The sequence below is a fragment of the Neoarius graeffei genome, chromosome 3 (genome assembly GCF_027579695.1).
Source record: "Neoarius graeffei isolate fNeoGra1 chromosome 3, fNeoGra1.pri, whole genome shotgun sequence".
Classification (NCBI taxonomy): domain Eukaryota; kingdom Metazoa; phylum Chordata; class Actinopteri; order Siluriformes; family Ariidae; genus Neoarius; species Neoarius graeffei.
The window spans coordinates 102,121,479-102,137,501 of NC_083571.1; the positions used below are offsets into that span (position 1 = coordinate 102,121,479).

At 42.3% G+C, this 16,023-nt stretch overlaps 1 protein-coding gene across 1 annotated transcript; it reads left to right on the forward strand.

Annotated features, from left to right (window-relative positions):
* Window positions 1–213: 213 nt before the first annotated feature.
* Window positions 214–12,456, forward strand: LOC132882996 (protein yippee-like 5). Its single transcript, XM_060916115.1, has 3 exons — window positions 214–437; window positions 1,282–1,426; window positions 11,446–12,456. Exons 2-3 carry the CDS (start codon window positions 1,286–1,288, stop codon window positions 11,668–11,670), a joined length of 366 nt encoding a protein of 121 aa, XP_060772098.1. The 5' UTR covers window positions 214–437; window positions 1,282–1,285; the 3' UTR covers window positions 11,671–12,456.
* Window positions 12,457–16,023: the final 3,567 nt, after the last annotated feature.

Sequence of the window (16,023 nt, forward strand, 5' to 3'; positions counted from 1 at the left end):
TGAATAAAATTCAAACATTTGATCTTTCATGTTTTGGGACCTTGAATCGACGTATAACCATACGCATGCGCAGATGCGATTCTTTCTTCACACTGAAGCAACTTCTGACATAACACGCAGCTTGTCGATTGCATGGCAATACGCATGCGCAGAATATGATTCGGATATTTTTGCACGGGGACGATTTGTCACGTAACACCGGATGTTGCTATAGACTGCGGAACAGCTGAGAGCAAATCAACACAGCACTGAAACTGACGGACGCTTTGGAAAAAGGGCTTGAGGGGGAAAAAAAAACACAAAACCCCACAACAAAGCACATTGGTATAGACAACCGTGGAAGGAGAACCATCGAGGAAAAAAAATCGGTGAAGGAGCCTTGACAGATAAAAACAGTTCTGTTAACCAAAAGGATTTAATTAGAAGAACAAAAAGCGGTGAGATGTCGTCATAAACAACTGGTTAGCTTAATGCTAGCTGTTAGCAAACCTACTAGCATATATATATATATATATATATATATATATATATATATATATATATATTAGTGTGTGTGTGTTTACTCTTTGTCACTGTTGTGTACTGGATTGGTCTAGGTTTACTTACATCCAGTTATTTGTTTTGTTGTCTATGGTGGGTAACATGTTGTTGTTATTGTCGACTTTGCTGACTGAAAAACAATTTGTTTGTAAACTTGGTTAGCTGTGTGTCTGTGTGCAGCAGGCTGGAAAGACATACTAGTGCATAGAAACATATCAAACCACAAACTGGCAGCTGATGTGTTGGAAATTTAAGTAAAACTTGAAAACCATGGGTTTTGAATATCTAATTTATCTTCAGTCATATCATTTTCAAATGATGCTGAAATCTTTCATTCGAAATTCTTGGAGAGACCTGTGAAATCTCAAAATCCATCTGGAGTAAGTGCATCTTGTTAATCTTAAATGTATGCATGACCAGTCAACATTCTATATAAACCTGATGGCATCTAATATGGGAAAGCCATGGCCTAATGGTTAGAGAAGCAGCTTTGGGACCAGAAGGTTGCTGGTCCGATTTCCTGGACCAGCAGGAATGGCTGTAGTGCCCTTGAGCAAGGTACCGAACCCCCAACTGCTCCGGGTATGTTGGACGTCGCTCTGGATAAGAGCGTCTGCTAAATGCCTGTAATGTAACATCTAGTGGAGTCCTAGTCTGAAGCATATGAATGAGGTTATCCTTTCTCTCACAGTAAATATACTGATATGACGCATTCTGAATGGTGGTTTCTCCATGTTGCAGAACGATGGGCCGTATCTTCCTGGACCACATCGGAGGCACTCGCCTCTTCTCCTGCGCTAACTGTGACACAGTCCTGACCAATCGCTCTGAGCTCATCTCCACACGCTTCACAGGAGCAACAGGCCGTGCTTTCCTCTTCAACAAGGTCAAACATTAATATGTTTAATACCTCCAATTTGTATGTTTTTGTAAAGCAAGTGATACAAGAGGATAGTCTTTGAATTACCAAAGCATTCCTTACAAATGGTGTCAAGAAACCTCCTAAAGTTCACACAGTACAGTATGTTCTCCAAGTTCACTTTTTATTTGGTTTTGCTTAAGTACACGTGATCATCTGAATTTGTCAAATGCATGCAATCGCATGTTAAATAATTTTTTCCGAAAGCAGCAGAATGCATTCGTATTACAAAAAAGTAAATGCACATTTTAAATCAGAACTACAGATCAGTTCAAAGGTACAGTTCAAACGTCAAACTTTGCGTCACATTTCTTACCCAAGCATGTTGCCTGCACAGAGACAGAATGAATTCGTAGCTGTAAAAGTTTAATTGTTTTCTATATTACAAGCCAAAGGGGCAAACTTCAGACACCAAATAAATTTCCCTGATTGACCTGATTTCTGGTAAAGGGTACATGGTGTACTGTCTTTGTCTTGTAGTGTCACTCCTCAACAAAACTATTTTCCAAATCATGTTATACTGTAATATGATACACAAGTAGAGCTTTTTGGCAAATCTCAAGATGGATTTAATGTTTAAAAAGAAAAGGACCCACTCCCTACTGTTAAGTGTGATTGAGTAAAAACTGTCTGTCTCTGGCAAGAAGCTACAGCTGGGCTGGAGTTGGATCTTTTAGCAGGACAGTGATCCAAAGCATATAGTCCAGTGTCCACAGAATTAAACTTTTGGCATAGCTGTGTCAGTTCCTAATTGAAAACCTGAGAAGAGAGAACCTATGACCCGAGAGGATCCTGAGAGATTTGAGGAGTCTCAGGCTCCTTGCTCTGTATTCTCTCGTCTCACCAGACATTATAGAAGAAGGTTCTGTTATATTGGCAAAGGGAGGTTGCACAAAGTAATTAATGCAGGTGTGCCAATAATTGTAACATGTTATGTTTAAAAAAAAAAAAAGTAGTTGATCTTTTTTTTTTTTTTTTAAATAAGCTTTGATATTTTTCACCAAGACTAGATTAGAACCAATTACGTTATATTTTGAATTCATAATCTGTGATTTTTACATGTGACAGTTTAGAAGGACAAAAAAAAGTATTTGGATGGTGTGGTAGTGCAGTGTGTAGCATTGCAGCTTCACAGTCCTGGATTTGGTGCTGAGTTCAGGTTACTGTCTGTATGGAGTTTCTCATTCTCCTCATGTTCATGTTTATCCTCCAGGTTCTGCATTTTCACGCCTACTATCTTTATTTAAAAAAGGCAAGGGAAAAAAAACCTTTAACACGTGATGTTTAAAAAAAAAAAAAGTTGATTAGTTGTGTGTGTTTTTTTTTTTTTTAAATCCCCCCGCTGGCCGAAAGCCCCGAAGGGGGATTATGTCGTGGCGACGTCTGTCTGTCCGTCCGTCCATCCCAGGAACGGTACTCACCTTCTGAAATCAACTCCTCTCTCAATTTTTGGAGGAATTTCACGAAACTTGGCAGGATTCTTTGTTATATGTTGGTAATACGCATTATGCTATTTTTGTTCAGTTTAGTCACATTTTACCAGAGTTACAGCCCTTGATTAACAAAATTATACTTTGACAATTTCATGAGTGTGTTTTCCTTCTAGAATCAACTCCTCTCAGTTTTTGGAGGAAGTTCACGAAACTTGGTAAAAGGCATTGTTATATATCAGTAGTACGCATGTTATTTTGTTCAAGTCGGTCACATTTTACCAGAGTTACAGCCCTTGATTAACAACCTTGTACTTTCACAATTTCATGAAGGTGTGCTCGCCTTCTGACATCAACTCCTCTCACAATTTTTGGATGAATTTCTCAAAGCTTGGCAAAAGGCCTTGTTGTATGACGGTAATACACATATTGCGATTTAATTTCGTTTGTGAAAATTTTACCAGAGTTTTGACCCTTGATTAAATAACTTTTATACTTTGACAATTTCATGAAGGTGTACGTTCTTCTGAAATCAGCTCCTCTCACAATTTGTGGAGGAATTTCACCAAACTTGGCAAAAGGCTTTATTATATGACAGTTATTCGCATATTAAAATTTCATTTAATTTGGACAGATTTTACCAGTTATGCCCTTGATTATTAACAAACTTGTACTTTTGGCAATTTCATCAAGCTGTGCTTGCTTTCTGAAATCAACTTCCCTTACAATTTTTATCCTCCGCTGGCCGAAAGGGGGATTATGTCGTGGCGATGTCTGTCTGTCCGTCCGTCCGTCCGTCTGTCCATCCGACTCCTCTCACAATTTTTGGAGGAATTTCATGAAACTTGACAGGATTCTTTGTTATATGTCGGTAGTATGCATAGATGGATAGATACTTTATTAATCCCAGAGGGGAAATTCAAGGTATCCAGTAACATTTCCGCATTGCACAAGATCAATACAAAAGCTAAATAGCATTATATGTATAAAAAACTAAAATACAAAATACCAAAAGAAATAAAACATTACCAATAAGAGCAAGTAATAGAATATACAGCTCTGTGTGTGAGGTAGTAACCAGTCACAGTGCAAATACTTTGTGGACAGTTACATACATGTGCAGTGTGTTTTGTGGTATATGGTAGATAAAAAGCATAGTATATTACATGATAGGCAGAGTTAAAGTATATATCAGTACATATATATGTAATAGTGTGATAGTATACGATATATAATATTAAGGTAAAGTACAATATACCGGCTTATCTACATATTTGTATATACCCATCTATGCATATAATGTATATCTATGTAAGCAGCAGAAAAGTGCAATGGACATGAAAAGAGCAGTGTAACTAGTCCTGAGTACAGCAGAGTCACAGAGTCTTATTTTTGCTGAGCCGGGAAGAGTTGAACAGTCTAATGGCCTGAGGGACAAAAGACTTCCTGAATCTGTCCGTGGTGCAGGGCAGGGACAACAGTCTGCCACTGAACTAGCTCCTCTGCCTGATGATGGCGCTGTGCAGAAGGTGGTGAATGTTGTCCATGATTAAGAGCAGTTTGCTCAGAGCTCTTTGCTCTGCCACTGATGTAAGGGACTCCAACTCCGTTCCCAGCACAGAGCCAGCTTTCCTCACCAGCCTGTCGAGCCGTCCAGCGTCTCTTTTCTTAATGCTGCCTCCCCAACACACTACAGCACAGAAGAGGACACTGGCTACCACAGACTGGTAGAACATCAGCAGTAGTTTTGGGCAGATCCCGAAGGACCCGAGCCTCCTCAGGAAGTAGAGTCTGCTCTGACCCTTCCTGTAGAGGGTGTCAGTGTTCACTGTCCAGTCCAGCTTGTCATCCAGATGTAGGTACACCCAGGTATTTGTAGGTCCTGACCATCTTCACATCGACCCCCTCAATAGAGATTGGCTGCAGAGTCGGCCTGGACCTTCTAAAGTCCACAAGCATTTCTTTTGTTTTGCCAATGTTCAGCTGCAGGTGGTTGGATTTACACCACAACACACAATCCTGTATCAGGCTCCTGTACTCCTCCTCCTGTCCATCATGAACACATCCCACGATCGCAGTATCATCTGAGAACTTGTGCATGTGGCAAGACTCTGAGTTGTATTTGAAGTCTGATGTGTAGAGTGAACAGAACTGGAGAGAGCACAGTCCCCTGTGGTGCTCCCGTGCTGCTGATCACCGCGTCAGAAATGCCATCCCTGATCCTGATGTGTTGTGGTCTCCCGGTGAGGTAGTCTGTGATCCAGGAGACCAGATGTGTGTCCACTTCCATCTCCTGCAACTTATCTCTTAGTAGAAGGGGCTGGATGGTATTAAAGGCACTGGAGAAGTCAAAAAACATGATCCTCACTGCGCCGCTCCCCTTATCCAGATGAGAGTGAGTCCTGTGCGGAAGATAGAGGACGGTGTCATCCACTCCCACCTTCTCCTGGTACGTGAACTGCAGTGGGTCCTCAGCATGGTGGACCTGGGGTCTGAGGAAGTTCAGCAGCAGTCGCTCTATGGTCTTCATCACGTGTGAGGTCAAGGCGACTGGCCTGTAGTCATTCAGTTCCTTTGGATGTGTTTTCTTAGGAACTGGAATGAGGCACGATGTCTTCCACATGACAGGAACCCTCCCGAGGCGAAGGCTCAGGTTAAAGACGTGTTGGAGGGGCTCCCCCAGTTGGGCAGCACAGGCTCTCAGCATCCTGGGACACACCTTGTCCGGGCCTGCTGCCTTCCTGGGGTGGAGTCTCCTCAGCTCTCTCCTGACTTGGTCTGCAGTGAAGATGGGGGGAGTGGATGTGTATTCCGTCTGCAGGAGGTGTTGATGGCTCTCATGCTCATGATGTTGGTGGTGGGGGTGAGGGCTGATCTGCCGGTGATGGTGACGAGGTGACAACTGCTGCAGGAGGAGCAGGACAATCAAACCTGTTGAAGAATTGGTTAAACTGGTATGCCCTGTCCATGCCCCCGTCTGCTGAGCTGCTGCTGCTGTTCTTGTAGCCTGTGATGGTTTTCATCCCAGACCTCCTTCATGTTGTTTTCTTGCAGCTTCTGTTCCACTTTTTTCCTGTATGACTCCTTGGTCTCTTTTAGCCGGACTTTAAGTTCCCCCTGTACACGCTTCAGCTCTGACCTGTCTGTCTTTGAACGCCCTCTTCTTTTGGTTGAGGAGGCCCTTAACTTCACTGGTAATCCAGGGCTGCTTGTTTGGAAAGCAGCGTACAGTTTTTGTGGGAACAACAACGTCCCTGCAAAAAGTTCAAGTAGTCTGTTATGCAGTGTGTCACCTCCTCAATGTCCTCCCCATGCGGGTCTAACAGTACATTCCAGTCGGTCATCTTGAAGCAGTCCTTAAGAGTTTCCTCTGCCTCGGGAGACCAGGCCCTGAATGAACGCATGGTGGTGGGCTGCCTTGGAACCATTGGTTTGTACTGAGGCTGTAGGAGAACCAGATTATGGTCAGATCTCCCCAGTGGCGGTAGTGGGATTGCCCTGTACACGTCCCTTACATTGGCATACAATAGGTCTATGGTCCTGTTTTTCCTAGTGGGACAGTCCACAAAATGATGAAAGGCAGGGAGAGTGGAGTCCAGAGTGACATGGTTAAAATCCCCAGAGATTGTGAAGAAAGCCTCGGGGTGTTGTCTGCAGCGCTGCTATGGTGGAGTGATTGACGTCACACGCCGCCTGCGCATCCACACGCAGCGGAATGTAAACGTAGGTGAAAATGGCGTGTGTAAACTGCTGAGGCATGTAATACGGTCGGAGACTCACCGCTAACAGTTCAATGGCCCGGCAGCAGATGATCACCTTAACGTTTATGTGTCCCAGGTTGCACCATCTGGTGTTAATAAACAGTGCAAGTCTCCCACCTTTGTGCTTGCCGCTCAGCTTTGCGTCCCTGTCCACTCTCACTGTAGTGAATCCAGGTAGCTCCACATTAAAGTCTGGTGTGTTGCTGTTAAGCCACGTCTCCGTGAAACACAACAAACTACCACTCCCTGTAGAGCCTCTGGGTTTTCACCAGTCCTGCCAACTCATCAGTTTTGTTGGTTAGCGAGTTCACATTCCCTATAAGCACCGACGGAACCATATTGCAATTTCATTCACTTCAGTTGCATTTTACCAGAGTAATGGCATACCGTAGTTGCCAGCGGGGAATATTGTGCTCTCAGAGCACTCTTGTTTTATAGGCTTTGGTATTTTTCACCAAGACTAGATTAGAACCAATCTTTATTTAGCTGTATATATTACATTTATCTTTTGAATTCATAATCTGTGATTTTTACATGTGACAGTTTAGAAGGACAAAAGAAAGTATTTGGATGGTGTGGTGGTGCAGTGTGTAGCATTGAAGCTTCACAGTGCTGAGTTCAGGTTACTGTCTGTATAGAGTTTCTCATTCTCCTCATGTTCATGGTTTTCCTCCAGGTTCTGTATTTTTATGCCTACTGCCTTTATTTATATATTAAAAAAAAGGGGGGGGGACTTGCAGCTGGGCAGATTGGCTACACTAAATTGCCTCTTGGTCTGAATGAGTGTGTGTGTGTACATGGTGCCCTGCAATGGAGAGGTGTCCCATCTGTGGTGAATTTTTGCACCTTGCTCCCAGTGTTCCCACTATAGGCTTCAGATCCACTGTAACTCTGATCAGGATTAAAGTGGTTACTGAGTGAAGATGAATGAATGAAGAAGGTATTTTTTTATAATGTTAGTAACCAGCTGCAAGCTGGCTTGGTGGTTAGCATGTCTGCCTCTCGACCGGGAGATCGTAAGTTCTACTTGAGGTCAGGTCCTACCAAAGGCCATTGTAAAAAGGGGTACCGACTGCCATCTGGTAAGGCACACCACAATACAGATGTGAGTAAGGAGTCAAACTCTCGTGGTTAGAGGAGCAGCCCCCTACTGAATCCCTAGCTATTTAATAGCCGAGGGCTACCGAAACACTGCCCAGTGTGCCTTGTGGCATGGGAAGGACTTTGATGTTTGTAAACAATATAAATTGCAAATGAATTAAATGAGTAGAAAAAGTAACATCAAATAAAGTATTTCAGGAGTCAAATAAGTGTCAGAAGACTAATATTGTGTGAATAGAAGTTTTCAGCTGAGATTTGAAGGAAGTAATAGAAATGCAGTTAGAGAGCTTGGGGTAGGGTATTCCACAGTTTGGGGGCCATGGGACTAAAGTATTTACCACCCACCTGGGGTATAGTCTGGTGTGGTGAACTAAAAACTATACTGATTCGATAGATGGAAAGCCATCATTGCATGCCCAAGGGGATGCCTACCACTTTTTTTTTTTTTTTAAGATTTTTTTTGGGCTTTTTTCACCTTTATTGGATAGGACAGTGTAGAGACAGGAAATGAGCGGGGGAGAGAGAGAGAGACGGGGAGGGATCGGGAAATTACCTCGGGTCGGAATCGAACCCGGGTCCCCGGATTTATGGTATGGCGCCTTATCCACCTGAGCCACGACGTCCCTGAGTTTTGGCATTCCTCAAGGCAAAACTGTTCCAACTTCAAGTTAGATGTGTTGCATTGGTGTACAGCAATCTTCAAGTTATACCACTGGTTCTCAGTTGGATTGAGGTCTGGGCTTTGACTAGGTCATTCCAAAGCATTTACATGTTTCTCTTTAAACCACTCCAGTGTAGCTTTAGCAGTATGTTTAGGGTCGTTGTCCTGCTGGAATGTGAACCTTCGTCCCAGTCTCAAACCTCTGGCTGACTCAAACAGGTTTTCCTCCAGAATTGCCCTGCATTTAGCGCCATCCATCTTTCCTTCAGTCCTGACCAGCTTTCCTGTCCCTGCAGATGAAAAATATCCTCACAGCATGATGCTGCCACCACCATGCTTCTCTATAGAAATGGTGTTCTCAGGGTGTTGGGTTTGCACCACATATGGCATTTCCCATGATGGCCAAAAAAATTAATTTTAGTCTTGTTTGACCAGATAATCATCTTCCATGTGTTTGGCAAGTCTGCTGCATGTTGTTGGACAAACTCCAAATGTGTTTTCTTAAATAATGGCTTTTTTTCTGGCCACTCTTCCATAAAGGCCTGCTCTGTGGAGTGTACGGCTTAAAGTGGTCCTATGGACAGATACTCCCATCTCCACTGTGGATCTTTGCAGCTCCTTCAGTGTTATCTTTGGTGTCTTTGTTGCATCTCTGATTAATGCCCTCCTTGCCCGGTCTGTGAGTTTTGGTGAGCGGCCTTCTCTTGTCAGGTTTGTAGTGGTGCCATATTCTTTCCATTTTGCTGTAATGGATTTAATGGTGCTCCCTGGGATACTCAAAGTTTTTGGGATATATTTTTATAACCCAACCCTGACCTATACTTCTCCACAACTTTGTCTCTGACCTGTTTGGAGGCTCCTTGGTTTTCATGTTGCTTACTTAGTGTAGCAGAGTCAGGGTCCTTCCAGAACAGATTGATTTACGTATACAGACAGCATGTGACAGATCATGTGACACTTTGATTGCACACAGGTGGATCTTAATCAACTAATTGCTTGACTTATGAAGTGAATTGGTTGGACCAGCTCTTTCTTAGGGGTTTCATACAAAAGGGGGTGAATACCTATGCACACTCCAGATTTCTGTTTTTTCATCTTAATTATTGTTCGTGTCACAATAAAACAACAATGTGCACCTTTTAAAGTGGTAGGCGTGTTGTGTAAATCAAATGGTGCTAACCCTCCAAAAATCGATTTTAATTCCAGCTTGTAATGTGACAAAACAGGACAAACACCAAGGGCGATGAATACTTTCGGAAGACACTGTGAGGGGAGATTAATAGGGGACCTAAAACAAAACATTGCGTGACAAGATTGCTTTATGGGCTGACGGGTTTTTATTGGTCGCTGTCCAGCAGATTTAGTTGGCTGTAATGTAATGCAGTCAGCAAAGTGTTTTTCCTCCTGCCCACCAACTCGAAAAAAAAATCCTATTAACCTTGGGCATAACAGTGTAAAAGTGACCAAGTTTGTTTTCAGACATGGCTCATTTTAGCAATATAAGCGGACTCGGTGCTTTTCTGACTCAATCTGCACCATATGTGAATGCTCCAAATGAACTCCTGACTATTTTGGGAGGTCGTCTGAGGACCGTTTGCTTCAAGAAGAAATCACTTTTTCGTTTGTTGATCCGCACATGTGATGTTGCAGCCGAGCTGAACTCAAAAATGTGCAACATGCAAAGGTTAAGGGGTTTTACAGGACCCCATGTGGTACCAGAACAAGTTAAACAAATGAGATAAAGGTGCATGCAAGCACAAGACCAGCTGGGAGTCAGGACGGTCAGTTAGCCTTCTATACTAAGTAACTTTAAAAACGCACAATGGAATTCAACACGATATCACTTTAGATCCATGCATATATTTGAAATTTATGATATTGTATGTAATGCACACACATCTTGAAACATCGATAAAGGACATTTATTGTCAAACTCAAGAATTAATTCACAATAAAAAAATTCAAAGTGACAGTTGGTCCATGTTCGGACCGTCATGCTGGAGATTCTGGGTCTGTGTCGTCCAGGGGTCTCAGCAGCAGTGACTGAGGGTGTCAGGAATCTGTCACGGAGGTGAGCTAGCCTGATGTGCTGATCCTGAACTGGCGTCGTGACTCGAGGCTGACCAGGGTGTGGACGATCCCTGGTGCTCCCTGTCTGTCTGTAACGCTGACTCAAACAGGAAATGGTCGAATGATGAACACTGAAGTGCCGGGCGACCTCTGTCTGTGTACTTCCGGCACGCAACATCCCGATGGCCTGTTCATGTTGATTTTGGCTTAGGCGTGGCATCTTCAATAATGACAATTTTCCCATCATTTCCCCCGGCTATTTATAGGCAAGATTGTGTGTGTACAGTGTATGCAAAATTTGTTTGAAAATTAAAGCCTGTCCATGTCATTGACTACCTGAGTCATATTGTACGTTATTGAGTACAACTCCCTTAAATTCTGATTTGAGCACAGATTTGGAACTTATTCGGGCGGAACGAAGATATTTCTTTTCTTCTTGAGATAAACTCAGCACGAATTCAGCAAGTTTTATCAATGTGCGTTTTTAAAGTTACTTAGTGTATTTTCTATACAATTGTGTGTATGTGAACTGCTGCTATGTACACAGCGTTGTTCACATCCGTGTCTGCATACCTTTTGTGTATCTGGAGGACTAAAAGCCAACAGGTCATGATGTCGACCTGGAGAATGTTAGCGACTCCAGTCGACTTATTTGTACAAATGTGAAGAAATTCCGTTAGCTTTTCTTTGAAACATTTCAGTTGTTCTGGTTCTGAAAAGCTGAGTCTAAATTGAGCTACTATGACTTTATACATAAGTATTCACAGTTTACAGTTCTTTACATCATGCATGTTTTCATAAAAATGGTTTTCCAGCATTTTCAAACAGACGAAAGAGGATGTATAATGTGATGTTATACACTGCCCTGTTGATTTGAGAAGCGAGACACTTATAAATGTATGCACAAAACCACAAATGTGAACTGCGAGGTTTTCATTTTATGAAAATTTTTCCTTTCTCCAGGTGGTGAACCTGCAGTACAGCGATGTCCAGGACCGGGTGATGCTCACAGGGAGGCACATGGTGCGTGATGTCAGTTGTAAAAACTGCAACAGTAAGCTGGGCTGGATCTATGAGTTTGCCACTGAGGACAGCCAACGCTACAAAGAAGGGCGCGTAATCCTAGAAAGGGCACTAGTAAGAGAGAGTGAGGGATTTGAGGAACATGTGCCATCTGATGCCTCCTGAATCTCTTGTCTCTTTTAACTCTATCTCTCAATCTCTCTCTCTCTGTTACGCTGCTCATCTCAGTCACTGCCGTGTTCGAACACGATCTGAACAATGTATCTGCTTCTCACGAGCTGGTCCAGCCTTGTTTAGAGACTGCTAATAAACAACAAAACCGATTCAGCAGCCCATCCATGGCTTTATAAAGCAACAAAACCGCACCTGCATCCTCTCTCTACAGATCTGTAAAGTTTAAAAAAAAAAATAATCCAACCACTTCTCTAGGGCTCTATAAAACAGCAAACTCAGCCCCACAGTCCAGCAGCCACTCTGTTGATCATTAACTCAAACAAAGAAAAAAATCTGGCTGCCGGTCAAAGTTTATTCAGGTACACACTTGCAATTTAGGCTCTATAGATCTGGATCTGAGCTAAGCAATTAATAATTAGAGCAGGTAGAGGTTCTCTTTATGAGGGATGCATTTGCTAGTTCAGCAGAACGCAATGTCAGTTTTTGCCAAGATGCTGAAGTCTCCGAGTCTTTTTTCTCAGAGCATGTCCTATTTCAGTCCTCAAATGTAGAGAGTGACGCCAGGGGAAGATGGTGTCGATGGTCCCTTGCTATTTATACATGTTTTGGAATTTGTGGATAGTAAGTACCCTCTGTTAATGATACTCAGTTGAGCACCATTTTAATTAGCATTATTCTTTTTCTTGTTTTTAGTTGAGGTGATATATTTTTTTCTTTTCCTAAGACGTTGATAAATGTGTTCATTTGATCTTAATAAAGTAAATGGTGTTGCTCAGGCATTGTCTTTCTTGAGTCTTAATGAAGAAGCCTTCTTTCAGCTGGGCTATGAGTGACCCATAGTGATGATTGTTGTTCTAAAGTCCGGCGCACGTGGGCGACTTCTTCTCATCGCAAGTCTATTGTGATTTTTGGACGCAAGTTTCCCTTCTCGGGTAGCTGCGTGTGCGCGTTATCTGCGACCAGTGGGTGATTTGGGGAAGGGGATGCAAGTCACGTGGAAATCACGTGACTACTTCGCGGGCGGGGATTGGCTTAGCCTTTGGAGGTGATCGCTTCATTATCACAAAGGCACGTGCATGCGGCGATATCTCTGCAACAACTCAGCGACTGGCAATTTTATTTATTTTGTCGCAGAAAATCAAGCATGTTTGATACCTGCGATCTGTCACAACCCCCCCCCCCAAAAAAAAAAATCGCCGTCGCAAACATCCACACACGAAGCGATTTTTCGCTTGCGTCAAAAAGTTGTGTGACCAAGCGATAGAAAATCACCCATGCAGGGATGAGAATTTTCCGCCGATCGGCGGATTTCCGACTTTTTCAGACCAAAATGATTGTTTTTGAGCGTGCGCGCGCAACATTAAGGTCTGCATCACGCATCTTAGAATGTGCGCGCGCGAGGGAGACTGTGTGCAGTGTTGCCAGATACTGCTAACGTTTTCCATCCCGAAATATGTTCCAAACCCGCCAAAATGCACTTAAAACCACCCAATGTGGCAACACTGCCTGTGTGCTTGTTCATGTAGCGCATGCCAGACAAAGAGCATCCTGATTGGGTTACTCAGCAAAATAAGCCAATCAGCTTTCAGTGTGGGCGGGCTTTTATTTCTTTTCTCGAGGACCGGAGTTTTCAGTTGTCAGTGCAGCCTACAGGATCGGCATGGCAGAGAGAGCGCGCGTGCGCCCCAAAAAACCAAAGTACAAAACCCACTTCAACTCAGATTACACAAAAGAATCTCCCTATCTAATAATAATAATCTCCCTGTCTAATAATAATATCCCTGTCTAATAATAATCTCCCTGTCTAATAATAAAGAAAATAAATAGCCAAAAATCATTAGCCCCTGGGCCACGCCCCCCGGGCCATGGGCCACGCCCCCCGGGCCATGGGCCACGCCCCCCGGGCCATGGGCCACGCCCCCCGGGCCATGGGCCACGCCCTGGTTTTTTCAGACTTTTTAAATATTTTTCATTCTCATCCCTGCCCATGTGTGCTGGGTTTTAGGAACCCATCCTTGTGTTCAATCCTAAGAAATTATTATTTTTTTTAACCAGGTTTAAAAAAAAAAAACACCTAATTGAGATTAAAATCTCTTTTCCAAGAGTGACCTGGCCAAGAGGGCAGCATAAACAATATTACGGTAAAAATTATAACCATACAACAGACAACTACACCTTGTGTAACATCACAAATGATTACAGATAACAGTATTCAGTTAAAATACTAAAAGCTCAAAGTTAAAAATTCAATTAAAAATTTAAAAACAAGTGCACTGTACAAGAGAGGTATTTTCTCTGTTCTTTTAGAATGGATTTAAATTCACCCAAGTTAATCAGCTTTGACAAGTTCGAGTGCTTCTGTAAATTGTTCCAGGATGGAGCAGCATATATTTAAAAGCCTTTTTTCCTTAATATGCTCTCACCTCAGGAACTAACATCTGCAATGTGTTGTTAGAGTGCAGGCTGTGTCGATTTTGTTTCAGACGCAAGTATGAAGAGCAAGAAGACAGTTATCTATATCCCCCGCCCTATACACCAAGTTTCAAGATATTAGTCGTCACATTTTTCAAGTTCTGCTGCAGGAAACCAACCCTGCTTCTTTACACTGACCTCAGCACCCCATGGCATAAGCCCACCGGACCTTTGGTTCAGGTGAACTAAAAATTAAAATTTCTCACATTTTCTTAGTATAAAAAGGCACATATACATTACTTAATCAACACATATACCAACTTTCAAGACCATATCGCTCATAGTTTTCAAGTTCTGCTCCAGAAACAAAACCTACCCCAGAGACTAACCTGAAGGACTAAGTCTGAAATAGTTTCCATGGAAACATGAAAACTTTAAATTTCTCAGATTTCTTGGTATGAAAAGGCACATCTACATCACCTTATTAACATGTATACCAAGTTTCAAATCCGTATCATGAATATTTTGGATATATGCTCCGGAAATGAACATTGCTCTTAGAAACTAAGTCAAACTTTTTTCAAAAATCCAAAATAGCAAAAGGCACCAATTCACATGTTGCTTGATATGTATACAAACTCTCATGAAGATATCTTCAATAGTTTTAAAGATATGGCCCGGAGAAGGGAGGGAGGGAGTTTCTATATCCCCCCCCCCAACATTTCTGAATTTTGAAAACTTTAATTTTGGTTGATACATATGTACATATTTACATAAAAATCACCACTGCCCTTTTTGGGGGAATGTTTATGCACACAACAGTCATTGTTAGGTCAGAGATTCACCATCTCTTCCTCTTGCTCCAACCGGAGCGATCACCCTCTCGCAGATCGTTCCCTCCGTGTCACCCAGAGCTCTGGGGCGAATCGTGAAGCCAGACAGGAACCAAAAAATAGTTTCACAGTCTTTATTCACAATTCACCAAAGGACAAGAGACAACAGGAGACTTTATATATGTGTGTGTGGGTGAAGACTGCGTGCGAGTGAGAAGACCTTGGCCCTAAGTGGGTCAAGTTATCTACAGCAAAACAGAACACGTTATCACAATGGTATGCAATAATAAGCAGAATGTTCAGACACATTTCTGATGTACAGCCTGTTCTTAAGATAGCTGGTATTAACACAAAATATTTGAGAGCATATAAGAACAAAGGGTTACAAAAGGTTAATACCTTCTTGGTTAGACTGAGATCAAGAATAAATCCTTACAGTCATTAAACACAGCAACATCATGCATCTCACTAGCGTGCACAAAAAAAAAAATCTGCAGGATTATACACATCACCTGGCATACAAACACAACACGGCATCATCATTAGAATAAACACACAGTCAGAATTGTATTGTTCTATGTCCTCATCCTCGAGCTACTTCATCATCTCTCTCTGATAGCGCTCCCAGCTCCTCCTGCTGTACGAGCTCTCCTCACTCCAACAACCTGGAGGGAGAAAAACACACAATTTAAAATAATAATAATAAAAATAATAATAATAAACCCTTCACAGGACACTCCTAAGATCAGCAATAAACTAAAATATCTTTTCACCGTTTGATTAGTTCTTTTTATTTGTTTTACAGCTGGTGAACACACACACACACACTCCACTGAACTCCTCCTCCTTAATTCTCTAATTAATTAATTTTATTTTTTGTTAATATACAGTATATTCTTTTCAAATCCCAGCGTTAATCCGAACCACTGTGGACTCTGAAATCCGCACTCACACACCATGACCTTTTTCAGAATTTTCTAGAATTTCTGTAGTAGCTTTTAAGGCTTTTAGCTGGAACATAAAAGTGAAAATATACATAAAATGTGACGGATTCAGGAGGCTGGGGTTAGGGACAGTGCTGAGATTAATAAAATATATT

Coding starts and splice junctions, on each gene's coding strand:
- LOC132882996 (XM_060916115.1), top strand. CDS start 1,286: ATGGGCCGTATCTTCCTGGACCACATCGGAGGCACTCGCCTCTTCTCC. Junction 1,427..11,445: donor GTGCTTTCCTCTTCAACAAG/GTCAAACATTAA, acceptor TCCTTTCTCCAG/GTGGTGAACCTGCAGTACAG.